Here is a 24,430-nt window from a genome sequence, read left to right on the forward strand (position 1 = left end):
AAAGAGACATCAAAGCATTCAAAAAAAGTTTAAAAACATGGCTATTTAAGCAAGCATACCACAAAAGGAATGAAGAGTAGAATCCAGGGAATTGTATGATGCAGTCCGAAGAACTCCCACACACACACATCAGCTTACTCGAATGGTGTGTGTGTGTATATTTTATTTTACTTTACCTCTATTAGATTGCAACAACAGAGGACCAGACTTAAGTGTTAATTTATCTTATAGCTGATATACTTAAAGTAGACATGACTTATCACAACCACTAAATAATATTTAATATGAAACTGTTACAGTATTTGATGGCACCTGTTTAGTTAATATAACTCAACACATTTAAGTTTGAAATTATGTGCCTTATTGTGAACCGTTGTGACGGCAGCTAGCTTAACGACGGTATAGAAAAGATTTTAAATACAATAATAAATAAATAAAATAAATCTTAGACCAAATCTGGACCGTCAACTGACAGTTCCCTTGGTCTAAGTTTTCCTCTTTGTATTTTCATTGATCTGTGCTTGGGCATCTGATTGCTTCCTAGTTTCCTTTTAGAGGCTTAATGTATGCAAACTTGAGACAGAGAGAATCATCTAAACTTTGTATATTGTGCTTCATTTAGCAAATCCCTTAGCTTCCCTTTGTTTAAACTAAGGGTCTGATACTAATGCTTTTTTTTTTCCTCATACTGTGTATATGGAGGAAAAACATTAGTAAATTGGACTCTAAAAGATTGCATTCTCATTGTATGCAGGGATATTGTTGCTGCTGTTGTGTTGGTAATGTGCAGTGTCAAGAAACTAGATTTAGTTGTCTTTAAAAAGGCTTTTTGTTCTCTGAGAAAACTTATATCCCCCCCCCCCCCCACAGCTGTCTCCATTTTGTTAGTTTTTGTATGATATAAAGATTTCTTTCTATGAATGCTTACCTTATCACAGTGGGTAGGAAATATTTTTTCTCTCTCTAATGCAGTTGTTTAGTCTGCTTGAATGGCTATAATGCTAGTAGGAAATTAAATTTGCAATAATATCTTCCATGATCAAGGCCCTCCGTTTCCTGTGGCAGCTCTGGGTTATTTCTATGACCGAGATTAGAAAATTATGTGGATTTATTTTCTGGTTTCTATGGCATATGTGTATAAGTATGTATAGAATTTTATTAGCCAATTTTTATTGAAAGTCTATCATTTAAAAAATGTTTCTTTTAAAAAAAAAAGTCTCCTACTCCTTGACTGAAGAATTTTTAGATTTTTGTATGCAAAATAAAGAAAGAGCTCCTAATTGGAAAATCGTGTCTCTTGTCTATGTATCTTCAACCCTCTTTCATCAAAGAAACCATTGCATAGACTGGCCTGAAAATAGAGATGGCATACTTGTTGAGGTTGCTTAGTCGAATGTGAAGTTACAATATGTAATGCCACTGCATTACTGTTTTTCAGCATCGGTCTTTTTTCGAGATTGTCATTTTAGCAGTATCATGCACAAAATTCAAGTTCATTAAGTAAATAAAAGAACCTTAATGTGCCCTAAACCACTGATGTATGCATTAAAGCATGGGACTGTACAACTAAATGAATAATCCTAATGTACTTACAAGACAAGCTTTATAACTTTGATGTACTATTACTGGATAAACAAATGCAACTCCTACGTATGTGTAGACCCAGTGGGAGTAGACAACCATTAACACCATTACTTATTTCCTTTTCCAGTTATTTTTCTCCCTTTTTCATTTTTTTTCTTTCTGTCCTGGCCTGTTCTCACTACAGTTTACTCCTCACCCTCTTAGAGATGCAAATTTTCCTCTCAGCTGGCTTTTCAGCCTCAATCTATTTTTAACCCTCCCCTCCAATGTTTCATCTCTTGTTCCTCTCACTTATACTCTCTTCATGTTTTTTCTTCTCTCTCCCCCCAGACTTTCATTCCTCACTCCTCTCATGCCTGTCCCTCCCTATTCCATCACCTCTTATTTTTGCCATCCCTTCTCTCCCATTTTCCCCCTCTCACCACCCAATCTCTCTCTTCCTCTTTCCACCTTTCTGACTCCTCTAGCTGATGTACTACACAAACGCTTGCCTTTCCTCACCATTCAGCACCACATAGCATCATGCAGCCTCTCAGCACTCCCTCCTCTCTCCCAGGGTTCAGTGTATTCTGAGCTGAAGTCCCCAATGCTAACAGCAATAATAACTTTTGGCACTGCTCAACAGCCACTGGCAAAAGTTAGGGGGAAAGTATTCTAAAAGCGGCCGGGGGGGTGGGGAGAAGAAAAAGTGAGTTGAAGGAGATAGGAAAACTGCCCAGCGAGGGCAGGAAACAGCAAGTGAGGAGAGGTTGGGGGAAGGGGGTTAATGTGGGAAGGAATAAGAAAGGTGGTCTGCTGTGTCAGGTGAATGAGAAGAAAAGGGTAGTACAGCAAGGAGAGAAGGAAATACAGTGGCCCAGTGGTGGGTGTGGGAGATGGCAAAGGGAGATGGCAGCAGCAGGGTTGGTTCCTCACAGTTGTAGAGGAAACAATCTGCCTCAGAAGATAGTCTGTTGCAGTTGCCACAGTTATAGAGTTGCAGGAAACCAGATGCCCTGGTCATGATTCACTACTGCAATCAATTCCATTACTTGTAACCAACCATGGAAGCTGGTTAGGCACTTGTTATCTTTGGATTCTGGTTAAAAGAAAAAGTGACAAATGAATGATGGACTACTATAACCTCATATTTCAGAATGTTTATTGAAACTGAAGGTTTTGGGAGTGTTTTGGTGGCAATGTTCAATCAAATGCACACGGGACTTACCGTAATTTAAAGAACTGCTGCTATTTGTAAGCTCCTCTGTTGAAAAATATATCAACTATTATAGTACATTTCTTCATTCATTACTGACTACATGAAAATGTTTATCGGCAGGCCCAGATTTAGGTATAGGAAACTGCCTCTGGCACCAAATTTTAATATTTATTTATTTATTTAGTGATTTTTTTTTATATACCGCGGCACGTTAAAAACATCACCTCGGTTTACAATAAACAATAATTCAGCAACAGGCTTTACAGACAAATTGAAATAAAGTGGACATGATATATATATCAAAATAACAACAAAATAAGAACAAATACAATAAACCAATGGAGATCATATTCCCTAGTTAATGGCAAGTCTAATAATAAATGGTAGTTCAGAGACCAATAAAGTCAAAATTAGCAGTGAGAATGATAAAATCAGCGTGTAGCAATAGGCTACACGCCGAATAGGCACCAGAGTGTTGCCTACTCGATCCCAGGCCTGTGTCTGGGTGTGCCTCTGGGCTGAAGCAGTGCAACTTTAAAAAGGAAATTTAGCACCGGGCCTCCAGCTGCCGGTTGCACTCTCAAGGCCCTGCAGTGGCCCGCCTCTTGCACAGGTTTCTGTAGTAATAGGAAGCCTGTGAGGATGGAGGGGGCAGAGCCTGTGAAGGACCTTGAGAGCACAATGAGCTGATATACTATACCAACACTTGCCTTTCCTTCCCTTTCAGCACCACACAGCTTCTCAACACTCCATTTCCTTTTTAAAATTGTGCTACTGCTGGAGAGGAGACTGCCATGGTTTAGACTAGAGGTAAGGGGGAAGGACCAGAAAGGAGAGGAAATAGGGGCAGTCTCACTCCCTCTGTACTTCTGTCTAATGACTTTGTCAAGGTGGGGGATTGGAATCATTACCCTCAACTTCCCCGCTGCCTGAGGGCACCCAATATGTAAAATCAATCTAAATCAATAAAGAGATTTATACAAATTTTCATGTATCTTTATTCTTAAATATATCACAATTTTGTCCAATCAATACATTTTTATATAATAATTAACATACTACACACATGCCAGAAATATATATTTCAATTGATATCAACCATAATGATAAAAACCTCAAGCCACGCACATACTGTCAATAGAAAGCAATAATCCTTTCAATCACAATCATTCCACCTGCTCACCACACATATTATATATTATGAATCACCACTCCTTTTGAATATTCTTTACAAAATGCATCAGTTTATATCTGCAATACACTGTTTTATTCAAATGTTCTCCCAAAATCCTTTTCTTTAAACTTTCTAATAGTGCTCCCTTTTATTCAAGTATCTCCCCCAAACCCCCCCAATAAGGAGCTCTTGTTTCACTGATGTCTCCAGCTTCTTCAGGGGGTATTCTATGTCAGTCCAAAATGTGACGTGATTATAAGCACAACTGTTTATAACCAAAATATAGTTATTTATAATTTTACACTTTGTCTCTTGGCATGTCTGTGGAGGTAGAGGTGCCTGAGTTTCAATGAATCATTCCTGTTTTCTTAATTCTCCAAACTGTATTTCAATTGGAACTTCCCAATCAAGCTCTGCACTTTTGTTATGATGTATCTTAAACAAGCAATAAAACCTGAGTTAAATAACCATAACTTTATACTGTCCCCAGTTCCAGAGACTAAAAATAAAAAAAAAGGTCAGACTTGCTATATAAACTTGAACAATACCTCATCTTGTAAAATCTCAGTACCTCATTGTTTACAAGCATCTGTGGAGAACTTTAACATCAATGAATATCTAAAATAAAAAGATGCATGGCTTTAATCTTATTTTACAACCATAACATCTCTTTTCTTAAAGAAACATCCCCAAATAAGAACTTTTTAAAAAATTGTATTTTATTTATAACAGGCTTACCTTTTATCTGTTCATTGGACATATTTTGAAACCGAAGCTGACTTCTCAAGAAAGACACTGATTTAGGGGCAAAAAATGCCATGCCTGCGTGTTTCTTATGGGAAACTCATATGTAAAATGAATGCTGGATCCCTTTCTAACAATTCAGCTAAAGCAAGACCATCCTACATGTGGAAAAGGCAAAACCCTATGGGGTAGATTTTAAAAGGTTCGTGCGGGTGTACATGTGCGCATACTACCCGGCGCGCACACATGTACACCTGATTTTAAAACATGCGCGGGCATGTTATAAAATCGGGGGTCGGCGCACACAAGAGGGTGCATAATTGTGCACCTTGCGCGGACCGAGCCCACTCTGAGCTGCCTTCCCCCATTCCCTACCCCTCCACCCTGCCTTCCCTTCCCCTACCTCCCCCTACCTTTTTCGTCTTCTTTTTTTTGTTACAAAACTTACTTCAGCCCTGGGGCTGAAGTAAGTTGCACGCGATCCCCGGCACAGCGGGCGTGTGCATGCCTCTGGCCATGCCCCGGACCGCCCCTTTTTGCAAGCCCAGGGACTTACATGCATCCCAGGGCTTTACGTGCATCACCGGGCCTTTTGAGAATAGGCCCGGCGTACGTATGACTGGTTACGCGCATAAATCCATTGAAAATCTGGCCCTATGTGCATTGCCCAACAGGGACTCTTATGTTGAAAGTGAATGTGTGATCCCTTTCAAACAATTCAGCTGGAGCAGGACCTTACCACCTGTGCAGAGAGTATTTACACTGAAACGTGAATCTATCTGTGATTACCTCTTTTAGTAAACATAATGTTTACTAAAGGTATTTACTAAGCTCTTCCATAAAGATGTGTGATGAGCAGGTTGTATGATTGTGATTGAAAGAGGATGGGTTATGGCTTTTTATTAACAGTATGTGTGTGGCTTGAGGTTTTATCATTATGGTTGATATTAATTGAATATATATTTCTAGCATGTCTGTATAATATGTTATTAATATATACAAAATTTATTGATTGGACAAAAATTGTGATGTATATAAGAAGAATAAAGATTCATGAAAATATGTATAAATCCCTTTATTGATTTTACTTTTGGGGATTATTTTTACCTTCAATTGGTATATTGCCCATTATATATAAATCTAGCCCTGCTTATGGAGGTAATTTTCAAAAGCATTTGCTTGTGTAAAACACAATTTTATTCATGTAAATGAGCTTTTTTAAAAATTATGCTGGGGCTTGCTGCAGTGATTTTCTACTTGAGGCAGTGGACGCTGCTCTGCTTTTCCTACTCACCTGCCGGTTCCTGACGCTCGAGGGAGGAGCCCTAGCAGACGCCAATAACAGCTGCGTCTGCACGGTGAACTGAGCTTGCTGTGGTGATTTTCTACTTGAGGCAGTGGACGCTGCTCTGCTTTTCCTACTCACCTGCCGGTTCCTGACGCTCGAGGGAGGAGCCCTAGCAGACGCCAATAACAGCTGCGTCTACACGGCGCCCCACCGTCGGCGCGTCGCCAAAGCCGCGCGCCTAAGGGGCGCACGGCTTTGCCCGGCTTCACCCGGATTCGTTGGGATTCCGGAGGAAGACATTTGATATCAGCAGCAGCCAATTGAGACTGAAAAAGCTTAAACAACTGTGTCCCAAAGAGACAACAGGTACATTTATCTTATTTTTTTTTTTTTGGCAGACTCTATCTTTGGTATGCCACATACCAAAAGAAAAGGGAAAACATCGACGTCTACCCCCGTAGGGAGTAGCAATCAGCCAAGTGTATACGATCTCTTTGGAAAAACTGTATTAGTTCCACCAGGAGAGGAAGTCACTGGAGGCTCTGGCCTTGAGCAGGGCCAGAACTCCCTGACATATGAAACATCGTTAAGCCCTGGTGCCCCTTTGACTCCAGAACCACCTACAGGAAAAGGAGGAAGAGGAGAAGTTTCCTTTGAAGAGTCTGAATTGAAATTGACTGTGGTACCAATAAGTCCTGATATGGTAACTAAGGATAAAGGGATATTGGGAACTCAGGCGGGACTGGTAGAAGAGATTCAAGTAATAACTCCAAAAAAATTTACTCTGGAGGAAATAGGTGGCATGTTATTTTCGATGAAAAAATCAATAAATGATTTAACAAAAATAGTTCAGGATGGTATGAATAAAAACCTGGTACTACAGTCAAATATTGAAAAGTTAGATGGATCAGTTAATAATCTAACTACAAAAGTTACTGAGATTGAGAAAACTCAATTTAATTTAATTAAATCCGAAAAGATACAAACAGACAAAATAGAACAGCTTGAAAATCAAATTAAAAGAGTAAATCTGAGGATTTTAAACTTCCCTAGAACCCATCTATTATCCCCAAAGGAACTGTTCAAGAGTTATATTAGGAATATACTAAAATATACAGATAGGGAAATGCCTATGCTGTCCGGTATATATTATACTACACAATTTTCAAGTATGGGTGAAAAACAAGATCAAATACAGGGAGAGTCAGAGGAAGATATAAATCTATCGGAACTTTTGGAAAAATCGTCAGATATGGAAATTAAATCTAGAGCAACATTGATAGTACAATTTGTAGACATATCAGAAAGAGATTCCATATTTAGATTGTATTTTAAACATCAAAAATCTACTTTTCATGGATTTTCAGTTAGAATCTTTCCTGATATTGCCTATAGTACACAATTGAGAAGAAAAGAGTTTTTAGCATTACGAGATAAAGTCATTCAGAAAGGTGCTAAATTTCTCTTACGATTTCCATGTCATTGCTTAGTAGTTTATCAGAATACAAAATATATGTTTAACCAGCCTGACCAGTTACGTTTATATCTGGGTTCCTAACCCTGTAGATATCCTTAGTAGGGGTAACGAAATTAAGTAAAATACAGTTGACACAATGTTAAGTGATTTTCTTTGATTGTTCTGCTCAAATTATTTCTAGGCTTATTAGGTCTCTTTATTACCTATAGAAAGATTTCTAGGTCTCTACAGATTGTAAGAGTAGTTATTACTGATATGATAATTTTCTATGCAATTTTGATGTATAAAATACAATCTGTGATATCTTAATGAAAATGTAATGCTTAATAAAAAGAAAATTAAAAAAAAAAATTACGCTGGGGTTTGTGTTCATAAAAGTATGCACAGAATTGATTTTGTGCATCTTTCTATGCATACTTGAAAATACGTTCTTGGATGCAGAATTGGGGTGGGGAAACCATTTACATGCTTACTTTCAAGTTTCAAAAGTGCTTGTAAATTTATGCATACGCATTTACACTTGTTCCCAAGCAGATGTAAATGTGTGTATCTATGATGTGCAGGGTTTTGCATACACTCACTAATTTTGAAGTGGACTTACGTGTGTAAGTCTGCATTGAAAATTTGGGCTGGAATCTGTGTGTATTTACTGCATGCATACTGTTATAAAATTACTTTCCTACAGTACTGCAGTCTTTTCCATTTAAACTTTTTTTTTTTTGCTTTGAAAGGAGAAGGTCACTCTTGCTGCATTTTAAATTTCTCTTTCTGTCAGATTGAAGAGGAACGTAATGAAGCACAGAGATTGCTTTCTCAAGAACGCAGTGCCAGAGTTCTTCAGGAGGGAATTTTGAATAACCACCTTTGGAAGCAGAAAGAAATAGAAGAAGAAAATAAGAAAATATCCAAGAGTTCAGAGGTATCTTTTATATGCTATGTAGTCACAGCTGCAAGACTATTTCCTATTAAAAGTATAACTGAGCATTTTTCATAGGAGAGTGTATAGTAAGAGAAAGTTGCATATGTAAGCATGAAACAAGAGTCTGGCTCAAAAACAAACAATCATTAAAAAATCAGATTCTTTACCTGCCAGTTTATTTGGTATTGCAATTTGTTTATGTTTTTGCCCTGATATACTTTGATTTGTCGAATGCATGCAGAAGAGCCTTTTTTGCATTTGTATATTGTGTAAAATAACTTTTAAGGCTGATTTAGCTCATAGAAATAAGATACCGAATAATTGGTAGAATAAGGCCAACCTTGCTGTATTATGTTTCACTCAGTCTTAGTATGAGAGGGATTTTAAAATGCACAGAGAATTTGATTTCTTCATTGACAGTTTCCTAATCAAATGAAGGTTTTATGAAGCAGTTGTTTTTCTTTTTTAATGGTGTCATTCAGATGTCTGAAATTAGTGAAAGGGAAAAAGATCTGATGCGTGAAAACCACTTAATAGAGGAGGAAATGACTGTGCTCAAGCTGGAATTAAAGCAAGTGCGAATTCGGAACCAGGAAGAAGAAAGCAAATATTTTGAGGAAAAGGAGGCCTTGAAAGAAAAAATTGATGATCTCAAAAGGAGTCTAAAATTAAATGAAGAAACTTGGGCACAAACAATTTTTCAGTATAATGGACAAATGAATGCATTAAAAACAGAGTCTGCAATGTTGAGCTCCAAAGTAGAACATGAGAAACAAAGTAAAGAAAGACTAGAGACAGAAGTAGAATCCTTCCGTTCTCGTTTGGTCACTGCTGTTCAAGAACTTGAGCGGAGCCAAGCATCAAAAAGCGATGCTGAACGCACCTTACAGAGGGAGAGGGATGAGTGGCTTCGTTCCCAAGACAAGTTGAATTATGAAGTGTCAGGTCTCCGAGAGACCAACAATAGCTTGTCTCAGCAGCTCAGCAAAGCCGAAACAAAAGCTAATAGCCTGGAAAACGAGCTCCACCATGCTACCCTTACCCTCCGAGAGAAAACCTTAATTTTGGAAAATACTCAAGTGGACCTAAACCAGGCACAGTGTCGGACTAAGGAACTTGAGCGAACATTAGAAACTGAGAGGAATCAAGTAAGCAAATGCACTGTGAAACAGGAATCTATGCAAGAAAGACTGGCACAAATTCAGAGTGACAACATGCTGCTTCGACAACAGCTGGAAGATGTACAAAACAAGGGCCTCATTAAAGAAAAAGTAGTGAGCGATGTGCAGGATCGATTTACTGACATCTTCAGCAAGCTTCGCGCTGATTCTGAAAGACAGATTCATATGATCGAAGAGAGAAACAAAGAGTTAATCTCAAAATCTAATGAACTTCGAGAACAAGTTTATAACTTGAAACTTGAAAAAGTCGAGAGGGGAAGTAAGTGCTGAAAGATTGATAAATTATAGACACTTTAGATTTAATCAGTATTATGTTGTCATTCTCCTAGCTGATGGATAAGATTCTACTTTGATGCAGAAAAGCCTTTTTTTTCTACTACAATAGAACCTGTAAGTCTGTTTGAAAAGAGAGCAGATAGGTGTGAAGAATTAAAGTATTTTATTTCATGATAAGATTATTTAGTAATATTGAGAGACCTTTTTACCCTCGATTTCTCATTGACTTATTGATATAATATTCCCATGGATCATACTCAGCTGCAGACATGCTTTTTCATTGCTCACTATGTAGGCTTAATGATAAGCTCTGTGGTTATTATGGTTTACATTTTTCTATGGTACCAACAACAGATAAAATGGCCTGAATCCAAATAGCATTTAAATAATTTCAAACAGATGCAAACCCTTTTATCTTAAATATATCACTCCTTGAATTTGAAAATGTTTCACTCTCAGAGAAGATGGTAGAGGAAATAGAACACAATCAATGTAACTGAAATTGATAAATAAGGTACAACTAAGGCTAAATCAAGTTACTAGTTTCAAATCTATTATTGCCTTCAAGATAAATTGAAGGTCATTCTTTCCCTCTGTTCTGCTGAGAATCTTGAATGGCTAGTTTGATTTTCATACATCAGTAATACTGTAATGCTTTTCTTTCTTCTTCTTTGATTTTGATAGAAAATATTAGTATCTTTGCTGTTTATAGCACCAGGTACAGTTATTACATTATTGGGATTGAGAATGTGTTCATTTATGATACTAACTCCATAAGAATACAATGTGAATGTTAGTCCTCCACCTAATTGGATCTCTCAGTGGAACCTTTATCAAAATATTGTTTTCAGAAGGTATCATAAACACACATTTATATTCCTGGGATTAGCTCTCTCTGGCTTGTGCTGTTAGTTGCCATGTCCCATAAGCAATTAATCCCAAGAGTGGAGAAACAGTGCATATTGTTTGTGAACATGGATGATCCACATTTCTAAGTAAGAATATTTTTTCTGAAGATTGTGGGTTTATTGTGCTTTTAGTGATCTCACTATGAATATCTGTAAACCCTACATTTTATTTTTTTTTAAATATTTGTGCTAGCAAATTTAGGATAGGTGGACTGAAATGTAAAATTTAATTCAATTGTGACAGGCAGATTATATATTTTAAAGATTTGGCTGTTTTGAGAAAATAGTGCAGATTATACTGTACATGGTTTAAATATTTGAAGAAATTACAACTCACGTATAGTCCAGTGTGTTTCAAAGTCGGGGTCATGATTCAGAACTGAGTCAAACGCACCAGTGACTGGGTCACAGCATGGCTCCATTCCTGATCCCAGCCCCATTCCAGCTGTTTTGGTGAGGAAGGAGGAAAGTGCACCATTCAGGTGCTCACTCAAAGCTCCATGCAGCTCTTGGGAAGTTTGAGCCACCTGGTACCCTTAATCCTATGCTGTTCTCGCAATGACTGCCGAGAAACATGAAAGTACAGGCACCCACACAGCTCTCCTGACCCTGCTCCTCAGCTCCTGCTTTCCTCCAAACCAAGAATTAAAATGTTGGAGCAAAGCAAGCTGCTTATTTCCATAGCTGTTGGCTCTTTTCTTAAAGGGTCCCAACTCCAAAATGTAAGCAAAAAATAACTTTTTAGCTCCAGTTTCAACTTGGAAAAGAATATGAGCAATGGAGCCTGGAGAAAGGCACTGGAGGTGTGGAAATGAGCAAGTGGAATTTTGAGGGGTGGCCAATGGGAGCTGAGGTATGAGTAGATAATAGAACTGGGTGAGGGTTGGGGATGTGAGGTGGCAATAGGGGTTAGGCAGCAGATGAGGGAAGTGAGTGGCATTTGGTCTGGGAAAGGAAGCCTGATGGTATGAGAACGGGCAAAGGGGGGGGGGGGGGGCTGAGGGTGGTAAGTGGACAACAGGATCTGGGGGAAGGGGAGTGGGGTGTGAATGGGCAAGGGGGTTGGACAAAGGGTGCTGAGGGTATGAGTGAACAGTGGGGGCTGGGATATAAGATTGGGCAAGGGGGCTGACATGGGAAAGTGGGAGCTAAGGAGAATAGGTTGTTAGAGCGGGTAGGGGGGCTGGGGAAGAGGGTGGGAACAGGCAGTAGGAGTTGGGGAATGAAGGCTGAGTGGGTAATGGGTACTGGTATGAGCAATGTGGGGAGAGAATATATTCCTTCTACTGGGTCCCAAGAAAAAATGTGGCTTAACCCTTGATAGCAGTAATTAACAAAATGTGAAAACTTGATAATGTAATTGAGCACAAACCTTCAGTAGTGTGGTATATCTGGTAAACTGTATGTATGAGGTAATAGATAGCAGCATATGGTTCACTGTTCTACCTAGACATCCTTGGATTCTGTGCAAAAATAAGGAAAGAAAAACTTATCTCATGCCCTGTTGTTCTGACAGGTCACTAAGTTGATCAGATCCAGTGTTACCACTGCAGGATGTGATACAAACTGCATGATTACAGGCCACAGGTTTTGTATTAACTAACTTCAGTATTAGTTTATGTGCAAAAGTTTAGGCACCACTGGTGAAATTGTATTTTTCTATCTCCAAGTGAACAAAAACTAATGTGGCCTCGACACAGTACAAGTTGAAAATGACAAGTTTTTTAATGCAAAATTACTATTTATTTGCTGATGTTAGCAGATATAAAAATAAAACTGTGAATAGGGCATGTATTAAAGTTTGTACACTCCTTCCAGTCAAGTCATTACTACTTCATTAAAAAGTTAACAAAGCCCAAAAAGTTGATTGACTTGTTAGGCCTTCAGGTAATCAGGTAAAAACAATTTCATGGTTGAAGAATACCTTGATCCCTATAACCTCTCAGGTTGTGATTATACTGTATCTATTTTGAACAACCATGGATTACTTTAAGCAGCTGTCTGAGCATTTGGAAAATGAAGATAATTCATTCTTACAAAGCAGGGGAAGGTTGTTAAATAAATGAGGCAGGCTATGGAATTACAAAAGTTTTATCAGTAACACAGTGAAAGAATGCTTCTTCAAACTCCAGGTTCTAAAAAGACTCAGACCTTTATTGTACCCCACAGGATTTCAGATCAGTTCTGCAAGCAATCATATTTTCTAAAATTGATTACTGCAACTCCCTTTTACTTGGTCCTCCCAGATATCTCTCTAAAACCGCTACAAATGCCCCAAATGCCACTGCCCAGGATCTTAACTAAAGCAAAAAAAAAGGGACCACATAACACCAATATTAAAAAATCTACATTGGCTCCCTATAAAATACAGAATCACCTACAAAACCCTTTCATCCATCCATAAATCCATTTACAAAGCCTCATACCTAGACCTCAGGATCCCATTCCAGTACATACTTCCTCCCGTCCACTGAGAACTGCGCAAAAAGGTTCTCTGAAAAACCCCTCCACTCAAAAATTTCGTCAAACAAAAGAGCCTTCTCCACTGCAGGTCCGATCCACTGGAACTCTCTACCATCGGATCTCAGGCTTGAACAATGCCCCCTCACTTTTAAAAAAAGACTTAAAACTTGGCTGTTCTCTCAAGCCTACGATTGAGTTCTATTCTCAAATCGCTCCTCCAGGTCTATGGCCGTATAATACCTCTTGCTTGACATCTAAACAATTAATTTTCCAATCCCTCCTATCTATTTGCAGATACCTTATTCATAATTGATTTTAATCGCCTGTATATAACATTTCTATTACTACTGTTGTTTTAATGTTATTTGTTATTAGTATTTATTCAATTTTCTCCAAGTTCATGTTCCTGTTCCATGTAAGACACACATGTTAAGTCACCCCAATGTTATATGTAAACCGAAATGATTAGCAACATTGTTGCTAGAACTTCGGTATATAAAAAATGTTAAATAAATAAATAAATAAATAAATGGAAGTCCCCAAGGTGATCCTGGTCAAGGAGTGCCATGTTCACCCAGGGAAGAGGCATCACTTAGTCCTTTAGATGGTCGTCTACTGCTGGCATTTTGGTGTCTCCCCCCGCAGCAGCTATGGCATTGGATGATGATGTCATCATGCAGGTGTCTGTATTAGAAGGAGCTGCCATTCAAGATGGCTCCCAGATTTTGACATCGACAGCAAGTGAGGGCTTGGTACATGTGGGCCCCGATTCTGCTCAGCTGCAGGAGAAGTAATCATTGAGTGCTGTGGAGGTGAAGCTTCCATGTCTTCTGTGGAGCCAGGGGCTGCCCCGCACTTTGTTTTGCTTTCTAATCTGGTGATAGTTACACTTGAGGCCTTATGGTATCTGATGGCCAACTTCACTGTTTATTCTACAGCCTGCTCAGCTAAGGTGAATGATACTTCTACTAGAGTGGAGATTTTATTTCAAGATACCTCTAGACAATTTCAAGATCAGACTGGGAAGATCACTGTTCAGGAAGACAAAGTTAAGCAGTTAAAATCAGTTAATGCTACATGTATTAAGGAATATGAATCTTTGTCTAAGAGAGTGGACCATATGGAGAATATTTTAGGCATTTAAATTTACAATTCTTAAATTTTTCTTGGATTGTTGAACAACCTCAAATGACAGTGAGGAAATATTTTTGATTGAACTCTTACATGTTCCTTAGATAAAATCTAGGCATTTAATAAAGTATATTTTTGCCTTTCGTGCTGTTAAGTCAAGAAGAAACTGCCCAGTCTTCTATGGTTTTTGAGAACCTGACAGCTATGCTGGAATCATCCACTCAAGAAATTGTTGAAAGAGCCACATTATTAGTTTCCTTCATTTATGAATACGATCTTAGTTTTATAATGCAATGTTATTTCAAGAATTTGAATATTCTCTTTTTTGGCCAGATAATTAGGATTTTCCCTGACATGGCAAGGATTACTAAAGAAAGAAGAAAATGGCTTTCTGGCTCTTCTCCAGGATGGTCAGGGCTCTGGGGGCCTCGTTTCTATTGAGGTATCCCCTGCAAATGCATGGTAAAATATGGGGCTGATTAGTTTATTTTTTTGTATCAGAACAACTTTGTACATTTTTAGATTCTAGACAGCTGGTTGGTCTTCGTAAACCTGTCAGCAAGGTTAAACCACATATGTATTTGTAGGTTTTCACGCTAATTGCTGTTTCTAATATTATGTTTCTTTTGATCTCCTCATAATTGACCCTCCCCTTTTACTCTTGTGGTTTAAAATGAGGATTTGGTTTTCTTTATGAGATAATTTTTCTTATATTTCTATCTTGTTTATTTTCCTATTATAATCAAGCTCGTTCTATGCAAAGTTGATTTTTTTTTAATTGTTAAAAAATCGCAATAAATATAAAGTTAAAAAAACTATGGCATCAAGCCTTGCAGCTTGCAATTTCAACTGTCGGAGACATTAGTTAAGAAATGGAAATGGTTGTAGTAAAACAGTTCAACTTTTTTTCATTGGTTCAAGTACTTTGTACCAAAAAGTCTCAGGTTTATTGAGGTTTGTTTTGCATACTTTAGATGATGACTTTGTATTGCCTTCTAACAGCTCTCCCATGCAGATCAGTGTTGTATAAGCTACATTATACTGTGAACCTGTGGACAACTCCTTCAGTGTCAGCTAAACTTTTCAGCAGGTTATTTGCAGTGATCTGTGGGTTCTGTTTTACAGATCTGACCTGTTTTTCAGCAGTTCTGATAGAGATTTTTCTTGGTCTTCCACAGTTCCATTGCTTCCCATTTCCTCATTTCTCAACAATGTTTCTGACAGTTGAAATTTCTAGCTGGAAACATTTAGAAAAAATTGTTATAGCCTTCTCTGTTTTCTAAGTGTGAATTATCTTCATTGCTCAGACAGCAGCTTCCAGGGAACCCATGGATGTTAAAAATAGAACACATTCACAGTCTGAGAGATTAGAAGGATCAGAGTATTGTTCAAACTGTGGAATTATCCTCACCTGACTAATTGAAGGCCTAAAGTGTCATCAACTTTGTGGGCCTTGTTAGCAACTTGTTTAAAAGTAGTAATGAAACCACTACTTTACTGTTTGCTGATTTTAAAAAATTGAAAATAATAAAATAGTAATTTTGCATTAAAAATTGCAGAAAGATGTCATGTTTTAACTTTGTACCATATAGAGGCTGTATCAGCTTTAGTTCACTTAGAGATTCATTGAAACAACAGGTGCCTAAACTTATGCATACCACTGTAGTCATTATTGTACGGTACTTCCAAGATATTTAATTTAGTTGATCATACTTAGCAGAAAAGGAAGAAACTCACACTCCTTACAGCTCAGTGTTTGTCATCCTGGCAGCCATATTTAGCAAACTGGAACTTAGTAATGTCAGTTTATAAAGAGGTATGTTAACATTCTCACTATCATTGGCTAGAAATATTCAAAGAAGGGGTGCTTTGCTTAATTAGATAATGAGCTAAATATATTCATATAAAGAAGTTAGTGACTCAATATAACCCACAAATTCAAAACAAATAAACACTCCATTTTCTGCATTGAGACCTAAATTACCCCATCTCTAATTATAGAACCTAGCAGCTAAATATGAAGGAATAATATTTAGCATTATCCAGCTAACTTTCATGGGATGTTTAGCAACACAGCACTACTTAGCTGGATACGTTATATCCGGATAAGTTAGACCAGCTGTATAGTAGGTCTAACTTATCCATTTAACTTAACTGGATAACTCCTAAAATCTGCACTTATCAGGTTAAATTATCCAGTTAAGTAGTGCCATCCTGTTATGCCCATTGTCTGCCCACTGGATATCTGGCTATTACATAGCCAGATAAGTGGCTTATCTGGCTAGGTGGTGGCTGCTGAAGATACCCAGATATTTAGTGACTGCCACTTAGTCGGATAAGTCACTACTTATCTGCTAAGTAGTAACCGAATATTGGCCTTGAAATGTTTAAATGTGTGAGCACACAGCTTATATTTAGTACATCTAGTTTTATAAATCATGTCAGTAAATTAATCCAGTTAATAAATAGCACTTATATGGGATTATTTATTTAGGTGTATTGAGGCAACTGCAGCAAGAACTTGCAGATACTCTGAAAAAGTTGTCAATGTCTGAAGCCTCCCTAGAGGTCACAACACGATATCGCAATGACCTAGAGGATGAAAAATTGCACCTACAAAAGGACATAGAAAAAATCAAAAGCAAGGTGAGTTTTAACACAACTTTCTGGAATAAAATAGGTCAGCAGTCCTTTTCTTGACAATGTTAGTCTGTAAAACTTATTACATGCTGTATTTTCTGAATAACTTTGAAAATTATTGTGAAATTAAGTGGTATCTTGTGATTTGCATATATACATATTAGTTGCTGAGTTTACAAGATTTGTGTTTCGGAAACTTGTATAGTTTCTTAAGCGATTGGTCAACTCTAATGATACATACTGGTGTAACATCATTCCAGATGGGACTCTTGGAAATTTGAGGGTCTCAGTGTGGTAAAGTAATGTAAATATCTTTTGATGGATAATTTCCTTGTAAAAAGATGTGATGGTATTGATGACTGAGATTTTCTATTACCAATAGGGAATTCAATAACTAGATGTGAATTTTAGGAAGGCGTATCAAAAATTTTTATTGGAACATAAAGATAGATAATTCCCAAATTGTTTAAAAAAATACTTGTGGGGTATATTATAATGAATGATTTCAAATTCATATTATCATTAAGCCACATTTGTATGATCAATTATGCACCTAGCACTGCATGTTAACTTTATCTTCTACACTGCACCCAGCTGCAGGAATCAGAAGAGCGATTTATTCAGGCTGAACACCATGTCCATGAGTTGAAAAATGCATTAGATGATAAAGAACATGAATTGGTTGCTGCTTCCAACAAGTTGCAAGAGATTTCAACTGTATCATCTGAAACTGCAAAGAACTATAAAACAACTGGAAGAACATATACAGAGGTAGGCAAGCTCTTAAATGATTGACAGTGTTTTAAGATTTAAAAATACCATAATTTTTTGAAGTCATTGGGGTGGATTTTAAAGAGTTACGCGCGTAACCCTTTTAAAAGCCTCCTGCGCGCGTTGAGCCTATTTTGCATAGGCTCGGCGACAACACGCAAGCCCCAGGATGCGCATATGTCCCAGGGCTTGAAAAAATGGGCAGGGAGTGGGTGGGGCGGGGACGGAGCCTCCAGGCACAGCAGCCATTTGCCGCTGTGCCCGGGATTGCGGGGCTGGCGCCGGCGCGCGCAGCCTACGCCTGCCTAGAGGCAGGTGCAACTTAAAAATTAAAGGTAAGGGGGGTTTTAGATAGGGCTGGGAGGCGGGTTAGGTAGGGGAAGGGAGGAGAAGGTGAGGGGACGGAAGGAAAGTTCCCTCCGAGGCCGCTCTGATTTCGGAGCGGCCTCGGAGAGATCGGAGGAAGGCTGCGCTGATTGGCGCACACAAGTTGCACAATTGTGCACCCCCTTGTGCGCGCCGACCCTGGATTTTATAACATGCACACGGCTGCGCGCGCATGTTATAAAATCAGGCATAGATTTTAAAATCTGGCCCATTATGTATGGTGGCAGAAAAGAGTGAAAAGCCTTTTAAACCTTTTTAGAATGGATTTTTCTGAATCCAGTGGATGAATTTGAATCAGGTTTTATTAACCCAAAGAAAAGATTTTACACCTAGGAATTCTGACTATACATACTTTCTGTTTGTGTAGAAAAGTCCTCATTGTTATCCAAAAACTGGAACATATTAATTCTGGTTATAACAGTTATTTAATAACTGCAGAAATGCAGAATTTTGAAATATTTATCATGCAACAATGTTTTAATTAATTAAATACAATATGATAGTAATTTTGTAATGCCCCCATGTTGATATAAAGTTCACGGGTAAGTTCTGCCCACAGATTTTGCACTAGTTTTCAAAGTGAATATATGCGTATATTTTCACTTTGAAAATTATCCCAGGGAAACTACCATACACAGCCTTATGAGTACACATCCCACAAAGCAACCTCCGCTCAGCAAACAAAGCACTACTAACAATCCCTTCAGTAAAGTCAGCAAAACTAACCCAAGTGAGAGAAAGGGCTTTATCATTGGCTGGGCCCATACTATGGAACACGATGCCCCCTGAACTCAGATTACAGAATAATCTCAAATCTTTTAAGAAAATTTAAAAACATGGCTCTTTAAAAAGCCTTCACTAAAGAGTCTGGAGGGTAGAGAATGAAAGTACATGGAAACACAGATGAGATGATTTTATTCAATCCTACATTAAGAAGCAATATCTCAAAGAGATAGTAACTCAATAATATACCTGGACTAGACCAACCTTGCTCAAATATTGATTTATTTAAGAAATTGTAACCAAACTTTATGGCACCTGTTAGAATGTACGATAACCTACATTACATACCTTAGTCTATGGCCTATTTGTAAACCGTTGCGATGGTATATAACTTAGCGACGGTACAGAAAAGTTTTTAAATAAATAAATAAAATACATATACACTACCCTGCTCAGCTATGTGGATAATTTTTCTGAGAAGACTTTAGTACATGCTTTGGAAAATTCAGATTATGCATGTGATTGTAAACAATTATAGACTGGTGAGTCTGACTTCAGTGCTGTGAAAAGCTGGAAACTGTTATAAAGAATAAAATCACAAAACATTTAGATAGACATGGTTTAATGGGACTTAGCCAGAATGGATTTATCCAAGGGATAGGGGGGGATTTACCCAAGGAATAGGGGGGTCGCCTCTCTCTTTTATCTCAAAAAATTTATAGCTGCGATGGAGAAGGTACAGAGAAGGACAACCAAAATGATAAAGGGGAAGGAACAGCTCTCCTATGAGGAAAGGCTGAAGAGGTTAGGGCTGTTCAGCTTGGAGAAGAGACGACTGAGGGGGTCTTTAAAATCATGAGAGGTCTTGAATGAGTAGATGTGAATCTGTTATTTACACTTTCAGATAATAGGACTAGGGGGCACTCCATGAAGTTAGCAAGTAGCACATTTAAGATTAATCGGAGAAAGTTCTTTTTCACTCAACGCACAATTAAGCTCTGGAATTTGTTGCCAGAGGATGTGGTTAGTGCAGTTAGTGTAACTGGGTTTCAAAAAGGTTTGAATAAGTTCTTGGAGGAGACTGCTATTAATCAAGATGATTTAGGGAATGGCCTCTGCTATTACTGGCATCAATAGCATGGGATCTGTTTGGTGTTTGGGTACATGCCAGGTTCTTGTGGCCTGGTTTGGCCTCTGTTGGAAACAGGGTGCTGGGCTTGATGGACCCTTGATCTGGCTCAGCACGGCAATTTCTTATGTTCTTATGAAGTTCACCTAGATTGGTAGCCGGCCTTCCAGTAAGGACCCGGATGGCACAGATGATAAAGCCGATCCTTACTCCCTGGAGGATGGGAAAATTCCTCCAGAATTGGAACCATATAGGACTATGTTGCATTTCTTTCATAGAGATGAGTTACTGGCTCTGATTTCCCAGACATTAAAGATGCTGGGAGTCTCTGGGGCTGTATCTATGTCTGAGCCAAAGAAAAATCCCATTTTGATTTCTTTGAGTAAAGACTCTTGGTTTTTTTCCCTGTTATGGAGGCCATTCAAGAATTGATTGATCTTGAGTGGGGTGCCCCGGAGGCTAAGGGGGACAAGTCTTGGAAGGCCTGTACCCCCTGGATCCAGTGGCAAAAGAGTGGTTGCATTTTCTGAACATGAATGTGCTTGTGTGAGCCGTCACCAAGCGGATGACTATCTCCGTGGAGGAAGGAGCGGCCTTGAAGGATGCACCCGATAGGATTGAGGCCATCCTTAAGCAAACATTTGACGCAGTGGCAATGACTTTGCAGATAACTTCTTGTTGTTCCTTGGTGGCTCGCTCCTGTTTGCTTCTCTCTCAGAAGGTCGTTGAATCTGGTGTGAATTCCAGGGCAGTGATGGAACCAGCAACTGCTTTTTTGGTATAACTGGGTTGCAGTTTGGTCTGCGCCTCAGCCAGAGTGGTGGCTTCAGTAATAGCAGCCAGGCCATCAGTTTATAGCTGAGAAATTGGTCAGCCAATGCAACCTCTAAGGCTAACCTTAAGAAGTTGTCCTTTAAAGGCTCGCTCTTGTTTGTGAGCGAGTTGAAGAAAATGGACAAGTGGGGTGCGTCCCCAATTCCTCAGTTGCTGGAGGATAAAAAGCAGACGCCGCGCTCCTTTAGAATGAGAGGTCGTGCTAGGGAATCCAAGCGTTTTCAATCCTACAGAGGAGCAGCCTTTCAGAGGACTCAACCTTTCGCTAAGTCTCAGTCCTTTCGTCCCAGACAGTTCAGGCGTGGTGCAGACTCGGGTAGTGGAGCCCCCCAGGCCTCCCAATGAAGGTGTGTGACCCACACCCTGGGAACAGGAGATAGGGGGGTCGCCTCTCTCTTTTATCAGAGGTGGGTCGAGATCACATCAGACCAGTAGGTCTTGGACGTGATATGAGATGGATACGCACTGGAGTTTCACCATGTTCCTCAGGACGTGTTCATAGTGTCTCTTTTCCACTTCCTGCAGAAGAGGGAGGCGGTGGAGTGTACATTATCAAGGCTTCTCAGTCAGAAGGCTGTAGTTCCAGTATCCATAGGGTTGATATTCCATTTATTTTGTTGTGCCTAAGAAGGAGGGCTCTTTTTGTCCCATCCTGGATCTCAAAGGGATCAACTGTCATTTGTGGGTGACTCATTTTCGCATGGAAACCTTGCACTCAGTGATAATGGCCGTGTAGTCAGGGGAGGTTCTGATCTCCTTGGATATGTCTGAGGCATACCTGCATATTCTCATCCAGCTATATCACCAGCGTTTTCTGCGATTCATGGTTTTGGTATTGTCATTATCAATTTTGAGCACTGACTTTAGGTCTGGCACTGCACCTAGAACTTTTTTCAAGGCTGTGATAGTGGTGGTGGTGGCAGCAAAGTTGCGAAAGGATGGGATTCTGATACACCTGTACTTGGACGACTGGCTGATTCAGGCCAAGTCTCTGAAAGAGAACCTCTTGGTGTTGCGCAAGGTGATCTCCTTGTTGCAGGAGCTCAGTTGGGTGGTGAACCTGGCCCAGAGCAGTCTTCAATCATCTCAGTCTCTAGAGTATATCGGTGTTCGGTTCAACATGAAGCAGGGCAGTTTTTTCCTGCCAGAGGGTCATATTCAGAAGTTGTTGACTGAGGTGCGTCTGTTGATGAACACAATATGCCTGACAATGTGGTCCTATCTACAGGTGCTTGGATTAATTGTGGCAACTCTGGAAGTGATGCTGTGGCCTCTTCAGTGCTCCCTGCTATCTCTTTTGAGCCCTCAGTTTCAGGAAGTCTGCTCTCAACTACAATGGTGGTTACATGTGGATCATCTAAGAAAGGGGGTTTCCCTAAAATCAACGGACTAACTAGTACTCATGATAGATGCGCACCTCCATGTTTCGGGAGCTCACTGTCAGGAACTGACAGTGCAAGGGCACTGGAGTACAGAAGAGTCTCTCTGGAACATCAATCGGCTGGAAGCTCGGGTAAACCAATTGGCATGCTTGCAATTCGGTGACAGGTTGCAGGGTCGAACTGTCTGGATAATGTCGGGCAATGCAACGATCTACATCAATTGACAAGGAGGAACCAAGAGCCAGCAAGTGTTGCAAGAAATAGACCAACTTATAGAATGGGTAGAAGTGCAACTTCAGGAGATCTCAGCCTCACACATTGCAGGAAAGGACAATGTAAGAGCCAACTTTCTCAGAAGACAGAGTCTGGACCCAGGAGAATGGATATTGTCAGACGAGGTGTTTCAGCTAATAGTGGATCGCTGGGGACTTCCATTTCTGGAGCTGCTGGTGACTTTTCACAATGTGAAGTTTCCTCGGTTCTTCAGTCACAGAGAGATCCAGTGATTGGGCAGAAATGGCCAAAGGACAAGCTGCTGTATGCCTTTCCCCCATGGCCCATGTTGGACAGAATGGTTCAGAGTGTCGAGAGTCACAGAGGGATGAATGTTTTCTGCTGGCACCAGATTGGCCCAGGAGACCATGGTTTGTGGATCTGTGAAGGCTCATGGTAGACTCCCCTTCTGGTTTCCAGCACATGGATCTGTAGTGGCAAGGGCCTGTTCTTAACAAAGATCTGACTCGATTTTGTCTTATGGTATGGCCTTTGAGAGGGCTCGCTTGCTGAAGTGTGGCTATTCTTCTGTGGTGATTGCCACCTGTGCTGCAAGCGAGAAAGTTCTCCTCTTCCTTAGCTTATCTGTGGGTTTGGCGAGTGTTTGAGGCTTGGTGTGAAGATCGAGGGGTTCTTCCTCGTTCGATTAAGAGCATGATCATTTTTGTATTTTTGCACTGTGGATTGAATAAAGGGTTGACCCTTAATTCCTTCAAGGTACAAGAAGGAGCTCTTGCCTGTTTCAGGGGTCAGGTGAATGGTAGATCCTTGTCGACTCATCTCTTGAAAGGAGTGAAACATCTTCGTCCTCCCTTGCGGTTTCCGTTGCCCTTGTGGAGTCTTAATCTGGTTTTGATTTCTTAGCATGCCCTATGTTTTGGCCGATGCATAACTTTTTCTTGTGGTTACTGACCTTGATAACTGTGTTTCTTTTGGCAATTTGTTCTGCAGTTAGAATATCCATGCTGCAGGCCTTGTCTTACCAGGAGCCGTTCCTTCGAGTGACTCCAGAGTCAATACAGTTGCATACTGTTCCTTCCTTTTTGCCAAAAGTGGTTTCGGATTTTCACTTCAGTCAGTCCATTTCCCTGCCGTCTCTGGATAGGGAGAGAGATGCAGAGGAGTATCGCCTGTTGCAATCTTTGGATGTCAAGAGACATTTCGTGAGGTATCTGGAGGTTTCTAAACCTCTCAGGAAAATGGATCGCCTGTTTGTCCTCCATGGTGGAAGTAAACAGGGCAAGCTAGCTTCACAGACTACAATAGCTCACTGGATTAAGGCGGTAGTCATGGCTGTGTACGTGGATGCTGAGCAGCCGTTGCCTAGTCAGGTTAAGGCTCATTTCTCTAGGGCTCAGGCAGTGTCATGGGGCAGAAGTTAGATTGTTGTCTCTTGTTGACATTTGCTAATCTGCAATGTGGTCCTCCTTACATACATTTTCAGGGTATTATTGTCTGAATGTGCAGGCCGAGGAGGACGCAGCCTCCCGCCCTATTCGGGAGAAGCTTGGGTACATCCCATTGGTTCTGTATTCATCTGTCTGGACTACTTACTGCTTACCTGATAATTTCCTTTTCTTTAGGACAATCAAATGAATCCAGCTTTCCGCCCTTGACTACCGAATGATTGTGAAATGGTCCTCTTGAGTGGCTATGTATTCCAGGAAGTACTGTTTGCCCACAACTGGCTTTTGCAGAGAATACTGGCCGGCTGATGTCACTGCGATATCAGCTTTGCTTCGTCTCCATCTGCTGGTAGAGGTGCATAACCCACTGGTTCTGGATTCATCTGTCTATCCTTAAGAAAAGGAAATTGTCAGGTAAGTAGTAATTTCTCAATGTATGCATTATGATTAATTTAATCTCAAATTTGTACAATGTATTTCACAATTAGTTATTAGTGATTGACCTCTAGTTTCCTAGTTTGCTAGTTTATTCCTTACTATGC

The 24,430-nt window shown here is 39.7% G+C and overlaps 1 protein-coding gene across 1 annotated transcript in view; it reads left to right on the forward strand.

Annotated features, from left to right (window-relative positions):
* LOC115099561 (ankyrin repeat domain-containing protein 26-like) overlaps nt 1–24,430 on the forward strand; it is a 462,251-nt gene that overhangs the window by 332,285 nt on the left and 105,536 nt on the right. Inside the window, 5 exon segments of the mRNA XM_029617295.1 lie at nt 8,241–8,384; nt 8,867–9,824; nt 16,838–16,989; nt 17,578–17,715; nt 17,717–17,754. Of these exon segments, the coding sequence (XP_029473155.1) occupies nt 8,241–8,384; nt 8,867–9,824; nt 16,838–16,989; nt 17,578–17,715; nt 17,717–17,754 (1,430 nt within the window).

This window comes from Rhinatrema bivittatum, chromosome 9, assembly GCF_901001135.1.
Source record: "Rhinatrema bivittatum chromosome 9, aRhiBiv1.1, whole genome shotgun sequence".
Classification (NCBI taxonomy): domain Eukaryota; kingdom Metazoa; phylum Chordata; class Amphibia; order Gymnophiona; family Rhinatrematidae; genus Rhinatrema; species Rhinatrema bivittatum.